The following is a 21,859-nucleotide window of genomic DNA, read 5'->3' as shown; positions in this document are numbered from 1 at the left end:
CCGAAGATCCGTCTGCATAAAAGCTTTTTCAGAGATGAGTTTTCACTTCGTGAAAACTCAAATCCGACAGTCTATTCTAACACAGAGGCGTTCCCATAGTGATGGGGACGCTTCTAGTTAGAATATACTACGAACTGTGTACATGACTGCCCCCTGCTGCACCTGAGGGGTTAATTGTGGATATCATAGCCCCCTATAAGAGATCAGGGGCTGCCAGGCAGGAGGGGGCAGACCCCCCTCCCTCGCCAGTTTGAATATCATTGGTGGCCAGTGTGCGGCCCCCCTCTATTGTATTAATATCATTGGTGGCCAGTGTGCGGTCTCCCATCCCCCCTCCCGATCATTGGTGGCAGCGGAGATTCCGATCGGAGTCCCAGTGACAGGTCTGTGTGGCGCATTGCTTAATGATCTGTCACTTACCAGTAGGAGGAGCTCCCGGCTGGACACAGACAGCGCAGCAGCCAGCAGGTAAGTATGATGCTTCTAATATTGTAATATTGCTAAGTAACCATGGCAACCAGGCCTGCAGTAGCGTCCTGGTTGCCATGGTTACCGATCGGAGCCCCAGAGCGATTAAACTGGGACTCCGATCGGAATCTCCGCTGCTACCAATGATCGGGGGGGGGGGGGGGAGGGGAGGCCGCACACTGGCCACCAATGATATTAATACAATAGAGGGGGGGCCGGGGGGGCACACACTGGCCACCAATGATAATACAATACAGGGGGGGGGGGGGGGGGCGACGGAGGCCGCACACTGGCCACCAATGATAATACTATACAGGGAGGGGGGGGGACGGAGGCCGCACACTGGCCACCAATGATAATACAATACAGGGAGGGGGGGGTGACGGAGGCCGCACACTGGCCACCAATGAAATTACAATAGAGGGGGGGGAGGGGGGCCGATGGAGGCCGCACACTGGCCACCAATGATATTACAATAGAGGGGGGGGGGGGGGGGGGGGCCGCACACTGGCCACCAATGATATTCAAACTGGGGAGGGAGGGGGGTCTGCCCCCTGCTGCCTGGCAGCCCCTGATCTCTTACAGGGGGCTATGATACGCACAATTAACCCCTTCAGGTGCGGCACCTGAAGGGTTAATTGTGCTTATCACAGCCCCCTGTAAGAGATCAGGGGCTGCCAGGCAGCAGGGGGCAGTCATGTACACAGTTTGTAGTATATTCTAACTAGAAGCGTCCCCATCACTATGGGAACGCCTCTGTGTTAGAATATACTGTCGGAGGCTGTAATAACCCTGATAGGGAAAAAGGGGAAAGACGAGACTAAGGTGGACTCGTACCGCCCCATCTCTCTTCTCAACACTGATTTTAAAATATGTGCTAAACTGTTGGCAAACCGCTTAAAAAAAGTTATAGGCAAAATAATACACCCAGATCAATCGGGGTTTATACCAAAACGTCAGGCCCAATTCAACATCCGACGGGCGCTGCTTAACATCCAGATAGGTGGTGAGGGTGCTCACTCCATCCTGTCATTGGACACAGAAAAAGCGTTTGACAGGGTGGAGTGGGCATTCCTCTGGAAAATAATGCACAAATTAAACTTGGGGGAAAAATGTATTGGATGGGTACAACTGCTCTACCATCACTCGAAAGTAAGGATTAAAATTAATGGAGAGATATCTGAGCCAATCACATTACAAAGGGGAGCTAGGCAGGGGTGCCCCCTCTCCCCATTATTGTTTGCCATATTTGTTGAACCGCAGGCATGTAAGGTGCGAGCAGATGATAATATTATGGGGTTTGGGGGAGCGGGCTCATCAGATAAAATATGCTTATATGCGGATGATATTTTGTTCTTTTTGGAGGGGGGGACGACAATGGTCCCATATTTGATGGGAATTGTAAACCAGTTTGGCCAAATTTCTGGCTTCAGGGTAAACTGGATGAAATCGGTGCTGCTCCCAATTGGCTATGAAACTGGGCGAACAGACATTAATGTTAAAATATTAAAACCTACAGAATCGTTGGAATACCTTGGAATTAAAATTAGCGCGAAGCTCCAGGAGTATGTGGAGCTTAACGTCTCCCCCCTTCTAAAAAGGGTTAAGAGTAAGATAAGTACTTGGCAAAAATTACTGATAAGATAGGCAGACCGAATTGCTATTATCAAGATGATTCTGTTGCCGCAGATCCTTTATATCATATCCTCCTGCCCTGTTTGGATTGGTGATCATTTTTTTAACGTACTGGAAGGATTAATAAATGATCTTATATGGGGACAAAAAAGGGTAAGGCTTAAACAAAAATATCTATGGCTAGATGAGGAAGATGGTGGTTTGTCCGTTCCCTGCTTTAGAGGCTATTATTACGCTTCCCAGCTTCAGTGGATAATGACAGAGGATGATAGACTGCGTCATTTCCTGGTGGGTGAGTTTGAAGGTCTCGGATATGATATTTTTAGTGTTCTGGAAGCTGGGATATTAAAAATAAAGGGTAGGAAGTGCCCAATTAGCAATATGATGCACTTAACATGGGTGAGTGCTAAAAAATTATTGGGTATAAATTACTCATTAAAGATTACCCCCATATGGGGGAATATAAACTTGGGTGAGTTTCAGAGGTTAGATGACTATGTATTTTGGGAAAAAAATGGTATTAAGTTTATTTCACAGATTGAGAGGAAAGGAAAGTTTAGGACACTCAAAGAATTAGGGCTTAGTATAAAACTAGATACTCTTACACGTTTTAGATATTTACGATTAAAGCACGCATTCGACTCCACTGAGAATAAAGAGTATTTAAGCACGAAACACTCAGAATTTGTAGAATTTTGTTGTTATAGTAACAGGACTAAAATATCGATATCACAGATATACAAAAAAATTAAAAAGGGTCTAGGGGGAGTGATTAAGTTTAATAGTGAACGAAAATGGGCACTGGAAGTGGAGCCTAACACCCTAGACTGGGGATGCATTTATAAAAATATCAAAAGAAGTACAGTATCAAGTAATTTCCAGCTGATACAGTTTTTTATTCTCCATCGTACTTATATCACGCCTCGGGTGTTGAGTAGGATGTATAAAACAAGGGACTCTAAATGCTGGAAGTGTAGTGCGGATAATGCGGATTTTATCCATCTGATCTGGTACTGTCCCCTTATTCAGGATTACTGGACTAAGATTTTTCGGGAGTTATCCAGTCGAACCGGGTGCTCCGCGCCACTGGAGATCTCTACTGCAGTGCTTGGATATACCGGAAAAATAGGGCTTGATAGAGAACATGAAATGAAATGGGCCAAAGGACTAATGCTGGCGTGGGTTACAGTGGCCAGGGAGTGGGGGGCGGACATACCACCAAATATTGAAGAATGGAAGAACTTATGTGGGCGGGTGCATAGATATGAATATGCCTGTAGGCAAAAATAAATGGGGAAAATAAGCAATAAACAGGAGGAAAGAAGGGAGATAAAGAGCAGGAAGGAAGTGGATAACAAACTTATGAGAGATGACTGAAATCCCCGATATGAGATCATGAAATCAATCTTTTCTGTAGAAACCATCAAGACAACCGGGGGGGATGGGGGGAGGGTTATAACTTGCATTTATATTTGTATGACATGAAAAAGGAAACAGGATAACGGACAGATTCTGGATGAGTAATGATAATGGGATAGTAATTATTTGTGTATAGTCAGGAAATATTATTGTTTATGCTTTCTGATTTCTGTCTATTTTTTATATGTTGAAAAGGAAAAATAAAAAAAAATTATATTAAAAAAAAAAAAAAGAATATACTGTCGGATCTGAGTTTCACCATGTAACTCAAATCCGATGGTATATTCTAACATAGAGGCGTTCCCATGGTGATGGGGACGCTTCAAGTTAAAATATACCATCGGATTGGAGAAAACTCAGATCCTATGGTATATTAACTCCTGACTTTACATTGAAAGTCAATGGGGGACGGATCCGTTTGAAATTGCACCATATTGTGTCAACGTCAAACGGATCTGTCCCCATTGACTTGCATTGTAATTCAAGACGGATCCGTTTGGCTCCGCACGGCCAGGCGGACACAAACGACTTTTTTTTCATGTCCGTGGATCCTCCAAAAATCAAGGAAGACCCACGGACGAAAAAACGGTCACGGATCACGGACCAACAGAACCCCGTTTTGCGGACCGTGAAAAAATACGGTCGTGTGCATGAGGCCTTCCTCTGGATCAACTTGCAGGATAACAGGCTGAACTGGATGGATGGATGTCTTTTTTCAGCCTTATGTACTATGTTACTATGTAATTCAAACAAACAGGATCGATGAAACATGCTGAATGTTTTCTGTACATTTCTGTACATTGAGCCCAGTCTAAAAAAGGATGGAAGTAGTTACTGAATTCTTAAAAGGAAATATAATTGTATGAATTATTTCCTCAGACTAAACAATAGATGTATAAGAACTTTTCCTTTTTGCAACCTGTTATTTTCTTTTCTTTTAAAGGTTTCTTCTAAAGGTCACAATACTTACCATGCTACAGCATTCAACAGTAGGTTTAAATAATAGTGGGTACTGTGCTGTTTCACCAGCTGGGATATACAAGAATGGAGGACCATAGAATCGATCTACTTGAAGAATAGCTTTTAGCTTCCAGTCTTGTTGAGTCATATTGCACTGTAAATAAAAAAAATAGATGCAAATTATTATGAACTCAAAAAGTACCAAGAAAACACAAAGATGGCTAATGATCGCTATTACTCCAACCCAGACATACTTTAATTATCTTACATCCAGCTTATGATGTAGAGTAGAACTACTGGTTCCCACTAACAGTGCTTTAGAACACTTGGTGCACTATATTTATTATAAAAGTACATATGCCAATATGCCATATGCTTTTTTCATCAGCAAAATGACAACAAAACCAAGTAAAAAAAATAAAAGACAAAATGTTATAAAAATGAATTCAACTATAAAACACAAATATGAAATAGGGCAAAGTCTTTGTGGATGATTAAATTACCATACAAAGAACAAGCTGTATGTATATGAAGGATGCATTTACGGAACGGTTAATAAGTTAATTACTGTAAGACGCTTTCAGATCATTTAACTTGCTGTGGGGCTTGTACAAATAGACATCTCGCAAGCAGTGTATTATAGAACAGCACAATACAGTGAATAAGAACCGAAATCAACCAGAAAATGAGCATAATATACACTAAAGGGGGAAAATGTAAAGCAAGGCTGCAATAAACATACTGAAAAAGTAAACAAAACAAATAATACAAAAGAGGTAAGAGACCAAACATGAAGCGATAATGTGTTTAATTAAAGGAAACCTGCTGCCCAAACCCACTGGATTACCTTTATAGGACATTCATATAGTTCCTGATGGCATTCTTATATGCTTACTTAGACTTCACAATGTAGTCAAACTCAAGCTTATTCTTCCCTGGAAATCAAGCTAACCCCACCCAAACCCTGCCTGTTCTTCTGTGATTGGCATTGCCAGCACTGGAAACATCATCCCCCTGGCCTCCTGAAATCTAGTGCTGGCAATGACAATTACAGGAGAAGAGACAAGCTCTGAGTGGTGTTAGCATGTCTTTCAGAGAGAAGTTGCCTCCTTGACTTGAGGCAGCTCATTAGCATACACCAGCAGCGCCGAATAAAAATGTCTTTATTACAGTATTCTGAAGTCTAAGAAAGTACTTAAGAACATCATTTGGGACCACATGAACATACAAAAGTAATCCAGAGAGTTTGGAGGGCGAAATCAAGCTTGCAGGTTCTCTTTATTAAATAAAATTAAGCAACATAAAAATATAAAAATAAAATGAGAAAATGTATGACATTCATTGATGATACTGGATAACATTTGTGCCAAAAAAAAAAACACATTAAATATATTAAAGCAACACTCAACGTGACCTAGATACACTGTATCACCGGTGGTGAATGACACAGAGATCCAAAAAAGACCAAAGCAAATCCCTGTGTCTCTCATGTCCTACAGCAGGCTTGATCTAGGAAATCTGTTGTATCCAGAGTGTTCATTTAAAAAATAATTGTACATTTATTTATTTATTTTGGGGAGAGGGGGTACGGAGGTCTCTACAAAAAGAAGGTTTACAAAATCTTTTTTTTTTAATGTGGGTGCCTAAAATGCCTAAAAAGCATGTAATTATATGTATGAAGTACTATCACACAGTTTTTACTCCTTCCTTTACAAAACTATTACTTTTCAAAGACAGCAATATTTCTCAAAAATCTGTCCTGTTTTTCAGTATCATTGGTTGCAATGGTTACAGCGGTGTTGGAATTTGCAATGCAGAGGCGGTATGGAGAAGAAAGAAAAAAGAGGAGATTTACTACTAAGTCACCATAGGGTATAAATGTAAAATAAATAGTGCTAGAAATAAACTGGTTCTATCATTGGGCTCTGTGGAAGATGTACAGCAATCTGGTGATATAAGTATTATTGGAGTGATACCTTTATTAGCTAATCAGAAACATTGAAGGCTTTCAGAAACTACAATGCAGGATGTATCCACACAGATGCACAATAAGGAAGGAGCTGAATGATTCTATGGATAAACATTTCTCTGGGCCAGACCACAGTATGAAGGAATTGAAGGTCTTTTAAGAATGACAGGATTAGGAAATTATAGTTATTCGAACTAATAAGAAATTCCCAATCACTGACACAAAGACTCAATCTAAGGCCTATTGCACACGACCGTATGTCTTTTTCAGTGTTTTGCGGTCCGTTTTAAACGGATCCGTTGTTCCGTTTTTTGTTTCCGTTGTGTTTCCGTTCCGTTTTTCCGTTCCGTTTTTCCGTATGGCAAATACAGTATACAGTAATTTCATAGAAAAAATTGGGCTGGGCATAACATTTTCAATAGATGGATCCGCAAAAAACGGAACGGATACGGAAGACATACGGATGCACTTCCGTATGCATTCCGTTTTTTTGCGGACCCATAGACTTTAATGGAGCCACGGAACGTGATTTGCGGCCAAATATAGGACATGTTCTATGTTAAAACGGAACGGAAAAACGGAAACGGAATGCATACGGAGTACATTCCGTTTTTTTTGCGGACCCATTGAAATCAATGGTTCCGTATACGGACCGTATACGGACCGCAAAAAACGGCCAGTAAACGGGAAAAAAAAACGGCCGTGTGAAAGAGGCCTAAGGGTGCATTCACACGACTGTACCTATTTTGTGGTCCAGAAATTACAGATTCATAAAATACAGATGCAGTTTTCGTGGGCACCATTGAAAAAATAACTATTCTTTTCTGAAAAATAGACAAGAATAAGATACGTCCTATTGTTTGCGGCTCAGCCGCTTGGGGGCAGACAGCACACGAATGACATCAGTGTGCTGTGCGCATTTTGTGCATCTCCATAGAGATTATTGTGTCCGCATGCAATTCACGAAGAATACGTATTGGATTCGGACCAAAAATACGGTCGTGTGAATGCACCTTAATACCTGGATTTTATGTTCCATTACATGGGCACACTTTATACCCTCATCAAATTGACTCTAGATCTCTGAATGCCTAAAGTCAGTTTTACACAGTAATATTTCACCCCTGGGGTGCTCTCCGAGTTTAGAGTTTACAGCAGCTGGACTGAACAATGGCCCATTCAACTGAAAGGGTAGCTTCACATGAGCAATTAGGGACCATCAGTCCCTGCCAATAAAATGGCAGCGTGCTCTATCTTTGTTTTACAACTCGTCCATGTTCACTGTGTAGAACTTGGATGAGCTTGCCATCAGCTGTCTGAATAAGGTCTGAGTCATTATCTCCATTGCCCTTCCACCTAAACAAAAAACTTGTAATTATTGCTTTGGCTTATCTTAATGATGTATCACCAAATTGTACAAATGTCTTGATGTAACCCCTTAGAGGGATTGTCTTATTTCAGCAAATGGTATTTATCAGGTAGACAAAATTAATATAAGGAAATTACTAAAGTATTGTGATTGTCCATATTGCCTCATTTGCTGACTTGATTCATTTTTCCATCGCATTATACACTGCTCTTATTCATTACTATAGTAGAAATTATGTGTTCTTATTATGCTTAATAAGGACTTTGCTATGCCAGACCTGAAAGCCATCAGAAGGCTCCTGGCTGCCGTAGCAACCGCACGGCTCCACGATCTCATCATGGGGAAGGGCATTCGGTCTCCAGGGGCAGCCAGTCCTAGTAAATGAACCTTCAGATGTTGTGGACACAATTGACCATTACAAGTTAGGGTTTCAATGTCTGTGATCAGAGTTATCTCTAATCACGCACACTGCTGGCAGGTGTCTTTATAATACAGCAGTCATTGGTCAGCTATGGCATCTGTTTAGCTCATGAGTGGGCACCATGTTTAAAACCCTGAGTTCCACAATACATGTAAGTCTGATGTTGGCAAGGGATTAAGTGATCTTCTCTCAGTCATTTGGATGAAAGGTTGTTTGATAAGCGGATTTCTGTGTCCCAAAAGCTGGTAAATACAAATTTTCTGGTTACTTATCACTTCTTTATTACTTTTGTTTTCTTGAAATATACACCGGCACCACTACTATCAGCACAAGCGCATCGAAGATCTCAGAGCAGGGACTGCGTGGGAGGCATTGGCGCAGTGAGGGTATCTGGTCGCGTCAATCTCACTGGAAGAGCAGTGGCAAGGGGAAGAAGTGGAGGTGGAATAGTGCTGCGAGGGGCTAGGCCAGCCCATTTGTGCTCTGAGCACCTTATTAACATAGAAATAATATGCATAATTAATTAAACTATAGAAATAATATCCACATTGTAAAAAAAACTATAAAAAAAAACTAAAATATTTCCAATAGAAATAGAAAATGCTTTTTAGGATCTATTAAATACTTTTGGTATTTAAACTTCAATGTAGCTATATTTACTTCCAAGCTTCAAACATTTTGGCATCCAACACTTTATCAAGTTCAATGTCTATGTGTCCAGTTTTCGAGATGGATACATTGTAATATGATATATAATGAAGCCATGTGGTATAACTTACTATTGGAATATCTTGAATCAGTGCTTCACAGGCCGGGGTAATAAATTCCAATTCTGTTTCTGTGCTGCACGGATTGACAACGCACTCAATCATATAGACTCGTACATCATGATAGGAACGTAGCAAAATTTTGCAGGTATAGCGGCCAGGTTTCTCAGGGAAAAATTTCACTGGTAATAAAACTCCTTTTTCTTTATCTGTTCCAAAATAATAAATAATTACACAAATACAGTATATCATCATTCCAAATAATTTCCAATGCAAATTTTTGCAAGAACTATGTGCTATTCATCTTAGTTTGCCAATGGAGCTTAGAATAATGCATTAAATAATCCCACGTACGACACTATAAAAAAAAAAACTATTTGTATTCAAACCTTGAATACTTGTTTTTAACACTTGTATACAAAAAACTGTAATAAGTTATGTTGACCATCAAAATTTAAATCATGTGTGGGATACAGAAGCAAGCAACAATTCAGAAGCAAGTCTGGGATTTTCACACATATATAAAGGAGCACAACAAGTTAATTGTAATCCTTTTTAGTGACTTCAAGAGGGATGTTCACTCCTTTACAACTGATGGCCTATCCTCAGAATAGGCTATCAATATCTGATTGGGGGGATAGGGGGTCCAACACCCAACTTCCCTGCCAATCAGCTGTCCCAAAGTAGCTCTGCCGACAGAAGTCAGTAATGTAACTGTAACTTTGCTCCCATTTATTCTAATTAGAGCAGCGTTGCCATAACCAACTACATTCATAATATAATGGATGGAGCTGTAGTTTCAGCATCGACTTGTGGCACCGGAGCTACTGTACTCTGAAAAAGTTGATCAGCAGGGTGGTGTGGTGTCAGAATTCCACCAATCAGATATTGATGATATTGATACTGCCAACCCATTTAAAGCGTCACATGTTTCAAAACCACTTATGGCACATGGGGTCTGTAAAAGGAGTTATATCATGAAAACCATTTACCAATTTACAGAAAAGGTAATAAACATACGATCCTGGGTACCCCAAAAGAGGAGTTTGAATGGAGCAGTGGTCATGCATGCACACTACTGATCCAATCAATGACTGTGGGACGGACAAAAAAAGCACATACAACAATCGGCTATCTCCATCAGTTCAACTGACACTTTTCTAGAACAGCAGGTCGGGACAAATGTCCTAGTAGAAGGTGAGTGTCCCAGCAGTGGGGACCCTAGAGATCCAATATTTATCACCTATCTTTAATGTTTTATCATGGGACAACCCCTTTAATCGTAAAATGCATAACTTTACAATTATCCTCACTGAATCACTGTCCAAAATCATATTTATCTAATGTAGTATACTTCCGATTAAAGACATTAACCTCCAGAATGCTCTCAAGTTAAAAAGGGCAAAATTTGATTAAAATATGGCCAGATAAAAACCTATCAGCTTGTACTGTATCACTGGTAAGAGTCCAGACAACGCTAGAGGGAGCAAATAGGCTTTACGGGTCAAGCAGAGCGGGATCTGCCTTTTTGGCCTTTCTGTTTCAACCATGAAAATGAGCTTTCACACATTTAATTTTCCCATGTCTATGTCAGAAACAAATGTAAAATTTAAGTAAAATCTAGTTTCCTTGGAAGGCAATAATCTACCTAGAAGTGTCATGAGTGCTTTGGTTCACACAATTCTGATCACTTACTGGGGTCAATACAGAGATCTCTCTCATTATCTATTTATTCCCAAGACTGTGACTGTGACAAGGTGACATCCTCTACGTCTAGAGGGAAAAAAATTCTCTATCAACATAGAAAAGGATTCTTTACAGTAACAGCAGTGAGACTATGGAACTCTCTACCTGAGGAGGTGGTGATGGTGATGGTGAGTTCACTAAAAGAGTTCAAGAGGGGCTTGGATGTATTTCTGGAGTGTAATAATATTACAGGCTATAGGTACTAGAGATGGGTCGTTGATCCAGGGAGTTATTCTGATTGCCTGATTGGAGTGCGGCACCTGAGGGGTTAACTGTTGCTAATTTGCTGCCAGTACCTGCCTCCTGTATTAAAGGTTAATTATCATTGGTGGCGCAGTGTGCCCCCCTCCCCCTCAGTATTAGAATCATTGGTGGCGCAGTGCACCTGCCCCCGCTCAACCCACCCATTATTAAAATCATTGGTGGCTCAGTGCCCCCTCCCCCCCTCAACCCCCCCAGTATTAAAATCATTGGTGGCTCAGTGCCCCCTCCCCCCTCAACCCCCCCAGTATTAAAATCATTGGTGGCAGTGGCCACAGGGTCCCCTCCCCTCCTCTTCATTGATGGCAGTGGCAGCATCTGATCGGAGCCCCACCAGTGTAAGCCTGGGGCTCCGATCAGTTACCATGGCAGCCAGGACTTACTGAAGCCCTGGCTGCCATAGTCGGCTCCCTGCTGCTGTGTGAACAGGGCAGCATGTAAAGTGTAAGATCCTATTCACCCTAATAGAGATCTATCCGGGTGAATAGGACAAGGGATGAAAAAATCCCAGGTTCTAGCCCCTAAGGGGGGAAATAGTTATTAAATAAAAAGTAAAAAAAAAAAACACACCAAAATATATTAGGTATAAATTACATATAAAATATATAAACAATAAAAAAATAAACATATCACGTATCGCCACGTCCAAAAAGTCCAAACTATTAAAATAGAAAAAAATCTATGCAGTGAATGCCGGAACAGAAAAAAAAACCTGGCATTTATCATCTTCTACACCAGTTTTCTGGTATAGAAGACTAATGAGATTTCAGTTTAGGTACACAGATTGCGGAAATATATGTCTAATTTAAAATGAGGCATGGGTACGCCGCTGGGCTATGATAAATCTGTCCCTTTGTATTTATTCATATTTACACCATTATACCTACTTTTTAAATGGGAACTAGACAGACTGGTAAAATGGATAGGTTGAAAAATAGTAGATGATTCATAGATAGATATTTAGATAGATAGATAAATAGATAGAATATGAGAAAGATAAAAATATAGATTAGATAGATTACATTGACAGATATCACCTGTACATCGATAACACAGGACCCGCCATTCGCAATAGGTAATTGTCAAAGCTTATCTACTCCCTCCCTGCATAATGAACTCTGCAGAGGTCACAGAGCATGCCTAGAAAACTCTCCCAAAGAAGTCAATCAGTTCCCACCAGTCTATTGTGTCTATGGCCCATTGTGGCTGCTGTAAAGCATATCTCTAAATGCTGTTACCAACAGTTAAGGCAAGATGGCCGCCCCCATAATCATGTTCAGAAAATACAAATTGTTTAGAAAAAAAAGGATATGTGATGCTATTATCTGGTTTCAACTGGCAAGAAAAATTATTGGTGACAACAGGAAAGGAAGGTGGACATTAGATTAATTCATTGTAAATTCATGCTTATATAATGAAAATAAATCTGTACTCTTCATAATACCTGAAACCTAGAACACTTCTTATCCCTACGTTCTAAGGCACCTGACTAATCCTTTATTTAATCCTTATGCTATGATCAGTAATTTGCACATAAGTCTCTACCATTATCCAATTTAAATGAAACATAAAAGAGCATAACACCGGCAAAGTGCAATGTGTAAATTCTAGCTTTTGATGCCAGTCTATAATAGTGGAATTACATGTAATCTACTTAAATCAATTTCAAAATGACAGTTATTTTCCCAACAATAAAATGCTCACCTGTGTAAATTAAACATGTGGAAAAATAAAATGACAATTTTCATAATCAGCCTTTGTTATCCCCTGAATTGAAATGATGTCTATAGCAATATACCGTAAGCTGTATTGCATTAAATACATAAATACTTAAAATTAAAACAAAGTTAAATAAACAAAAGGATAGCTCCATTCTACATTTTTCATAGCAGCAAAAATGTATAGAAGAAACGAGGGGGCACACACACCAGGGAAACACTAGATGGATGAATAATTTGATGTTTAATAATTAATACTCTAAAAACAAACCCCTAAAATCACATAAAACGTACATCAAATAACTACAATAGCAGCCTATATCATGTACATATGACGCCACAAATATGGTAACAACTGTGCAGTCGGTATGGTGGTAAGCCACTGTTATGGGTACAATATGTTGAAGTTCAATGTATGACAGTTCATCCAAACAGTGTCCCAAATCCTACGGTGCTGCACAGTAGTAGTGGTACTATAGGAAGTCCTCAAAATAGCCCCAACAAATGTATCAGATGGGGCAATGAAAATGACTATATGTCAATGTCCGGTATTTGAAAGTAAGTACAGAGATGCGTACGGCTGAAGCGCTAGGCACTAGCCTCCAGATTACTTACAGTGTCCAGCCGCTTCAGGTCTCCCGGTCTCACCCCTCCTTGCTGCCTAGCCGCAGCGCGATTTCCCAGGTGGCCGAGCACGGCCGTCTGTGGCGTCCCACGTGACCTGGTGCTCTGGGGTTCCGGGCAGACGCTTAGATGACGTCACTGCTTTGCGGCGGTAATTTTGAATCTGGATCTGGATCTCTTGCGCTTTCAATTTGAAGTATAGTTTCTTCGTCCTTTGTCTTCTTTTTGAATCCACGCTCACTCTGTATGCCAGACGCGTTTCAGGGTCTTACGCCCCTTCCTCAGTGGCCACCGAGTGAGTGGATTCTCACTCCTTATATATGGTATTGGCCCACCCTCAATTATGCTTTGTTCAGCTTGTTGCAATATGTGGGATGGATTTGATTACTGCTGCATTTCTACTAACAATTTAAAATGTCACATTCAAGTTAAAAGCCTGATATATAATAAATATTACTCCCCTTAAACAAATACAACATTAAAATGTCTTAAAAATGTTTTTAGTGTAGGACTGCAGGCTTAAAGCTGCATTATGAGGAAAATCGCATTAAAAACGCTTCAAAAACGCAACAGTGTGAATTGCGTCTTCCTTGCGATTTTTATGTTTTAATATTGTATAGAGTCAGGTGACCCCACCTAAAAGGATTGGACCAGGATTGTCAGTATAGCCTTCACATAAAAAGATAAAAAAATATAAAAAAGATAAGAAATATACAAAGATATAAAAAGATATAAAAAGGTGTAAAAAGGTGATCTTCATCAGGGATCATATATTGTAAGGGTAATTCATAATTGTGCAGTCATATATGTAGGGAGTCATCCGGTGGGGAGGTGAATCACAGTGTCAATAACTGACCCTCCTGTGATATCTCATCCCCACCGGACAGCCCCCCCAAGTGTTTACAGGAACCCGAACACCTCCATCTCAGCATTGAGACCCCTCGGTATAATGGTGTCATATTCAAAAATTCTACGGGATTCCTGTCGTGACATGTGAGCAATGTGATTCCCTCCTCTCCACATTTTTTTGACCCTTTCTATGGCAGTGAATTTTAGGCCAGTTGGGTCACAATTGTGTTGAATTTTAAAATGTTTCGATAGGGAATGCGTTTCTAAGCCTTTTTTAATATTCGCCACATGCTCGGCTACCCTCTTTTTAAGTGTCCTTTTAGTCCTGCCTATGTACTGTTTCTTACATCCACATTCCAGTAGATATATGACATCAGTGGAATCGCACGTAAGGCACTCTTGTATTTCTACACTAAAGGAATTTGTTGTAGATTTCACCCTAGTTGTTTTTTTGGGGAAACTAGTGATCTTACAATTCGTGCATCTACCACATTTAAAAAAACCATTGGTTGTTAGCCAATTTTTTCTTTGTTGTTGTTGACTATCCCTTTTAGCTTTAACGGTCGGGGCTATTTTACCTGCCAGATTATTTGCCCTTGTATACGTTATTTTTGGAACATCACTCAGAAGTGGGCCAATTAATTTATCATCTAACAGGTGTGCCCAGTGTTTTCGAATGCTCCGTTCTACTGTTCTATATTGTGAGCTAAAAGGGAGAATAATTCTCAACATTTCATCTAGCGGTTGTGGTGGGCCTATCTCAAAGAAGCCTTTTCGTTCCATCTTCTTCACTTTCTCCAGTGATTTGTCAATTATCTGGACGGGGTAGTCTCTCTCCAGCAATTGCTGTTTCAAGTGTGCAGCCTCTTCATCAAACTTGCTATCAATAGTACAGTTTCGCTTAAGTCTGCGAAACTGACTAGTTGGTATATTGATTAACCACCGCGGAAGGTGGCAGCTAGCAAATCTGATGAAGCTATTTTTGGCTACAGGCTTGAAAAACGTATTGCATTGTAGCCTATTTCCCCTAATCCATATTTCCAGGTCAAGGAACTCTACTTTTTCTTGACTGACAATCGGGCTGAATACTAAATTTTTATCATTGTTGTTAATGTTGCTAAGGAACAAGTCTAAAGATTCAGTCGTGTCACGCCAAATGAACAAAATGTCATCAATGTACCGCCGCCACAGCACCAGATCCGTCCCCAGCCTGGGTAGAATGATCTCTCTCTCCCATTGGGCCAAGAAGAGATTGGCATAGCTGGGGGCGAATCTGGTGCCCATGGCGGTACCGGTACACTGTAGATAGAACTCCCGCTCGAAAGAAAAATAGTTGTGAGTTAGAATATATCTCACTCCTTCCAGCAGGAACTCCAATTGTTCCCCAGGGAGTCCAGCATCTCCTGACAGTTGTTCATATAGTGCCTGTATTCCCCTGGTGTGTTCAATAACTGTATAAAGTGATCCAACATCCAATGTCCCCAAGATCCACCCATCTACCCAATTGACTTCCTCCAATGTCTTGATGATGTCAGTGGTGTCACAGATGTATGATGGCACCTGCTTGACATATGGTTGGAGCCATTGGTCGATGTACTTGGATAGGTTGCATGATATAGATTGGATACCCGACACTATCGGGCGACCTGGAGGTACTTCCAGGTTTTTGTGGATCTTGGGGACACAATAGAACATTGGTATTCTTCTCTCAGTATCCAAAATGAACTTGGCCTCCTGATCAGTAAGGAAATCTGCTTTTATCCCCTTTGCACAGTAATCTTTCAAAATATTATAGTATTCCTGTGTCGGGTCTCCCTTTAGTTTTTGATAGGTGTTCTCTGATCTTAATTGCCTATAGCATTCCTCTATATAGTTTGTTGTATTGAGGATAACTACGGCACCTCCCTTATCCGCTGGCCTAATTACAATGTTGTTTTCCTCCTGTAGAGATTTTATGGCCTTAATCTCTTCTCTACTTAGATTTGTATTGACCCTGCGGCTTTTTGTTCTTCTCAGGTCACGTTCAACATTATTCCTAAAGGTGGCCATTTCACTGCTTATCTCCTGTCTGGGGAATTTTTTCGATCTAACTTTGAGATCTGTGTGTGCATATTTGTTTACATTAATTCCCATGTCTATCTCCCTGTTAATGGGATTTTTGAGGAAATATTTTTTCAGACATAGGCGTCTGATGAATTTCTCTACTCCTATGTATGTAGCAAATTTATCCATAGGATTAGTGGGGGCAAACTTTAAACCTTTATTTAGGAGCTGCACCTGAGTATCTGAAAGTGCAATGTCACTGATGTTTATAACATTGGTGGTTGGTGTTTTTAATTTCTGTGTTTTCTCCTTTTGTGCATGTCGTCCTCTCCGTGTTCTTCGTTGTGATAGTGCCTTTGTGACCTGCTGGTTATTGGTGTATGATGATGTGTCGTGTTCTGATAATGTCTGTGCTCCTGTCTGTGTGTCTGATGGTGCCCTCTGCCTTGTGGATATTCCCTCGGACGCTCCCTCAAATTGTAATCGTGAACATATCCCTGTGTTTTGTGATTGTGTTTCTTTATCTCTTGGCGTGACGGGGTGGGGGTGCGTGTGCTTCTTATTCGTGTTTGGTGGTGTGGCGGTGTAAAGTCTAAAAAATGTGGTGTAGCCAATACTTCATACCTGTTTGAGATTTTAACATTCTCAAACTGTGTGTTAGTGTGTTCAACCTCCCTTTGTTCATAAGCCTCAGTGCATTCTTTCCTGTCCATATATTGTAATTTCCTGGATTTTTTACCTATTATTTCCCTTTCTAGTATATCTAAATTTTTGCAGATTCTCTCATGCCATTTGTGAACTGCATCATTATTTGGGAATGTTTCCATTTCCTTTTTTAGGGTATCAATTTGCCCTGACATTTCTTCTATCATTTGTGTCCTCCTTTTGATAATCATTTGGACAAGGGCCTCTGATTGTACTCTCAGAAATCCATCCCATTCCTTTTTGAATCTGTCATTCACCAGATCAGAAGCAGGTGTCTTGGTGAGTGTCAGACCCTTAGGGATGTAGCCCCTGTCCAAATATTGCGTAAGTGATCTAATCTCCCATTTATTCCGCAGTTGGCGCTGCAAAGTCCTCTCAAGAATTTTAAAAACATCATCCATGGATCTTGTCACTTCTGTTGATGTTTCACCTTCTATGTTGAAGGTGAAAGCCTCAATTTTTTTATATTTATTATCTAAGTGTTCCCAGATGTCCATATCGGTACAGGGGGAGCTCAGCTGTTGAGGGTACAAAGTGAAAATTGTAAATTGGGATACAGCGGCTCACCCCTATCACGTATGGATAGGTGCTCACCCTCTAGTCCTACCCTCAGGACCACAAGGAAAGCAAAAATGTATAGAAGAAACGAGGGGGCACACACACCAGGGAAACACTAGATGGATGAATAATTTGATGTTTAATAATTAATACTCTAAAAACAAACCCCTAAAATCACATAAAACGTACATCAAATAACTACAATAGCAGCCTATATCATGTACATATGACGCCACAAATATGGTAACAACTGTGCAGTCGGTATGGTGGTAAGCCACTGTTATGGGTACAATATGTTGAAGTTCAATGTATGACAGTTCATCCAAACAGTGTCCCAAATCCTACGGTGCTGCACAGTAGTAGTGGTACTATAGGAAGTCCTCAAAATAGCCCCAACAAATGTATCAGATGGGGCAATGAAAATGACTATATGTCAATGTCCGGTATTTGAAAGTAAGTACAGAGATGCGTACGGCTGAAGCGCTAGGCACTAGCCTCCAGATTACTTACAGTGTCCAGCCGCTTCAGGTCTCCCGGTCTCACCCCTCCTTGCTGCCTAGCCGCAGCGCGATTTCCCAGGTGGCCGAGCACGGCCGTCTGTGGCGTCCCACGTGACCTGGTGCTCTGGGGTTCCGGGCAGACGCTTAGATGACGTCACTGCTTTGCGGCGGTAATTTTGAATCTGGATCTGGATCTCTTGCGCTTTCAATTTGAAGTATAGTTTCTTCGTCCTTTGTCTTCTTTTTGAATCCACGCTCACTCTGTATGCCAGACGCGTTTCAGGGTCTTACGCCCCTTCCTCAGTGGCCACCGAGTGAGTGGATTCTCACTCCTTATATATGGTATTGGCCCACCCTCAATTATGCTTTGTTCAGCTTGTTGCAATATGTGGGATGGATTTGATTACTGCTGCATTTCTACTAACAATTTAAAATGTCACATTCAAGTTAAAAGCCTGATATATAATAAATATTACTCCCCTTAAACAAATACAACATTAAAATGTCTTAAAAATGTTTTTAGTGTAGGACTGCAGGCTTAAAGCTGCATTATGAGGAAAATCGCATTAAAAACGCTTCAAAAACGCAACAGTGTGAATTGCGTCTTCCTTGCGATTTTTATGTTTTAATATTGTATAGAGTCAGGTGACCCCACCTAAAAGGATTGGACCAGGATTGTCAGTATAGCCTTCACATAAAAAGATAAAAAAATATAAAAAAGATAAGAAATATACAAAGATATAAAAAGATATAAAAAGGTGTAAAAAGGTGATCTTCATCAGGGATCATATATTGTAAGGGTAATTCATAATTGTGCAGTCATATATGTAGGGAGTCCCAGTCATATATGTAGTTGACTCCCTACATATATGACTGCACAATTATGAATTACCCTTACAATATATGATCCTTGATGAAGATCACCTTTTTACACCTTTTTATATCTTTTTATATCTTTGTATATTTCTTATCTTTTTTATATTTTTTTATCTTTTTATGTGAAGGCTATACTGACAATCCTGGTCCAATCCTTTTAGGTGGGGTCACCTGACTCTATACAATATTAAAACATAAAAATCGCAAGGAAGACGCAATTCACACTGTTGCGTTTTTGAAGCGTTTTTAATGCGATTTTCCTCATAATGCAGCTTTAAGCCTGCAGTCCTACACTAAAAACATTTTTAAGACATTTTAATGTTGTATTTGTTTAAGGGGAGTAATATTTATTATATATCAGGCTTTTAACTTGAATGTGACATTTTAAATTGTTAGTAGAAATGCAGCAGTAATCAAATCCATCCCACATATTGCAACAAGCTGAACAAAGCATAATTGAGGGTGGGCCAATACCATATATAAGGAGTGAGAATCCACTCACTCGGTGGCCACTGAGGAAGGGGCGTAAGACCCTGAAACGCGTCTGGCATACAGAGTGAGCGTGGATTCAAAAAGAAGACAAAGGACGAAGAAACTATACTTCAAATTGAAAGCGCAAGAGATCCAGATCCAGATTCAAAATTACCGCCGCAAAGCAGTGACGTCATCTAAGCGTCTGCCCGGAACCCCAGAGCACCAGGTCACGTGGGACGCCACAGACGGCCGTGCTCGGCCACCTGGGAAATCGCGCTGCGGCTAGGCAGCAAGGAGGGGTGAGACCGGGAGACCTGAAGCGGCTGGACACTGTAAGTAATCTGGAGGCTAGTGCCTAGCGCTTCAGCCGTACGCATCTCTGTACTTACTTTCAAATACCGGACATTGACATATAGTCATTTTCATTGCCCCATCTGATACATTTGTTGGGGCTATTTTGAGGACTTCCTATAGTACCACTACTACTGTGCAGCACCGTAGGATTTGGGACACTGTTTGGATGAACTGTCATACATTGAACTTCAACATATTGTACCCATAACAGTGGCTTACCACCATACCGACTGCACAGTTGTTACCATATTTGTGGCGTCATATGTACATGATATAGGCTGCTATTGTAGTTATTTGATGTACGTTTTATGTGATTTTAGGGGTTTGTTTTTAGAGTATTAATTATTAAACATCAAATTATTCATCCATCTAGTGTTTCCCTGGTGTGTGTGCCCCCTCGTTTCTTCTATACATTTTTGCTTTCCTTGTGGTCCTGAGGGTAGGACTAGAGGGTGAGCACCTATCCATACGTGATAGGGGTGAGCCGCTGTATCCCAATTTACATTTTTCATAGCAGCGCCTAGATCTGAATACTTTTGTAGTTGCATGCAATAAAAAATTTAGTATAGCCGCAGAGTTAAGGAATAAGATCTATCTTCATTGCGCCACCTGCTGTTTGTCTTATTCCTTATTTCTCTGTCCACCTCACTGAGATGGACACACATGCACAGTTCCATTCCAGCCTTTAACTTTTACCGGCCATATCTACTGACAGTATCAAAAATAAAAAATATGTTGGCTGCCTGCAAACATTTTTTTTGCAAAGTATGAGTGTATGGTTTGAGACCATATTTAGAACGCAAAGAGGAGGAAACAGGAGTCATTTTAGCGAAAAAGGGTTTTAACTGGTGTTGTGGGCTATTATAATATGGCAACATGTTGAAAAGTATGTCCTCCAAAGGGTTAACTCTTGTGTGATGTTTCTCCACATGTGCAGTAGGTAGTTCTGTTAGAAGGTTTTTAACTTGTGTGAACACTAATGTTACTATACCATGAGTAAATATGCAAGTTTAGTGTTCTGAAATGTGTTTTCACATCATTAATGCAGTTATGGAGTTTTAATATTGTGCTAATATGGAGAAGAGTGCTGGACAAGTATTTATTTACAGGGAGGGAGCTGCAGCAGAAAGGACACTCCCCCGAGCCATGACTCGTAGAGGGGTTTCAACAGAATGGACACACTCCCATCAGTTTTCCTTGCACTGACTTCCCAGGAAGCATGTAATACTGTAGACTTGTTTTTATATGCAACAGCCTGAGGAGGCAGAGGTGCAGGGGGGTGTAGAGAGCAGCAGGCTGAATCAATGATGACAATTGTGGCTCAGACCACCTCATACTTCCTGTAAGCACTGTAGGCAAGATGTAATCATAGAATGACAGCTACATAATGTCCCAATGGACAACTAGACATTCATTTAACGCCTTCCAGACAGTGACATTTTCCATTTTTGCTTTTTTGTTTTACTAAAAAAAAAATTAAAACATAATCACGAGCATATACGTCAAGGCATTAAGGGGTTGTATGAAGCTGGCTCACTAGCTAAGCTTGCTCCATACCTGGTGGGTGCCATGACTGGAACTGGCGATGATGATAATACCAGTCATTTAACCACTTAGATGCAATAACAACTGTGGCATCTGTGGGGGTTAGACAGAGGGAGAGGGAGGCTGTCTCTGTCCTCCGATCGGAGCCTCTATGGCGAAAAGAAATAGTTTTCTTTTGCAGTCTATGAGACAAGCGATCAGAAGATTGCAAGTTCAAGTCCCCTAAGGGGACTTAAAATCACTGTGTGAAAAAAGTAAAAAAAAAAAACACAAAAATATAAAAAATTCAAATCACCAAACTTTCCCAAATTTATAAATAACAATAAAAAATAAACATAATAGGCATTGCAGCATCTGAAAAATGTAAAAAAAAAAAAGGAAAAGGAAGTGCGTTGTATTAACTCTCACTACATTATAAATGCCATATAAACTGCTTAAAGGGGTTAAGCATGGCCAATACAGGTTAGTAATGCCTCGTTTCCACTGAGCGGATCGGTTCGGTACGGTTCGGTACGGTACGCTATTTTGGGTGTTTCCATTATGAAAGCGTGCCATAAAACCGAACCGTACCGCGCCATTCAGGGTCCTGCTTCTCATG

General features: G+C 40.6%; 1 protein-coding gene across 1 annotated transcript in view; it reads right to left on the bottom strand.

The window, feature by feature from the left end:
* Positions 1 to 21,859, bottom strand: part of CFAP47 (cilia and flagella associated protein 47) — a 572,366-nt gene that overhangs the window by 281,333 nt on the left and 269,174 nt on the right. Inside the window, exons 47-48 of the mRNA XM_040424993.1 lie at positions 9,021 to 9,217; positions 4,493 to 4,636 (exon numbers count right to left, since the gene is read on the bottom strand). Coding sequence (XP_040280927.1) covers positions 4,493 to 4,636; positions 9,021 to 9,217 — 341 coding nt within the window. The remainder of the gene's footprint in view (positions 1 to 4,492; positions 4,637 to 9,020; positions 9,218 to 21,859) is intronic.

Source organism: Bufo bufo, chromosome 3, assembly GCF_905171765.1.
Source record: "Bufo bufo chromosome 3, aBufBuf1.1, whole genome shotgun sequence".
In the NCBI taxonomy this organism is placed as follows: domain Eukaryota; kingdom Metazoa; phylum Chordata; class Amphibia; order Anura; family Bufonidae; genus Bufo; species Bufo bufo.
Note: the sequence above shows the minus strand (reverse complement) of the source record. Positions and strands in the feature narration are given on the sequence as shown.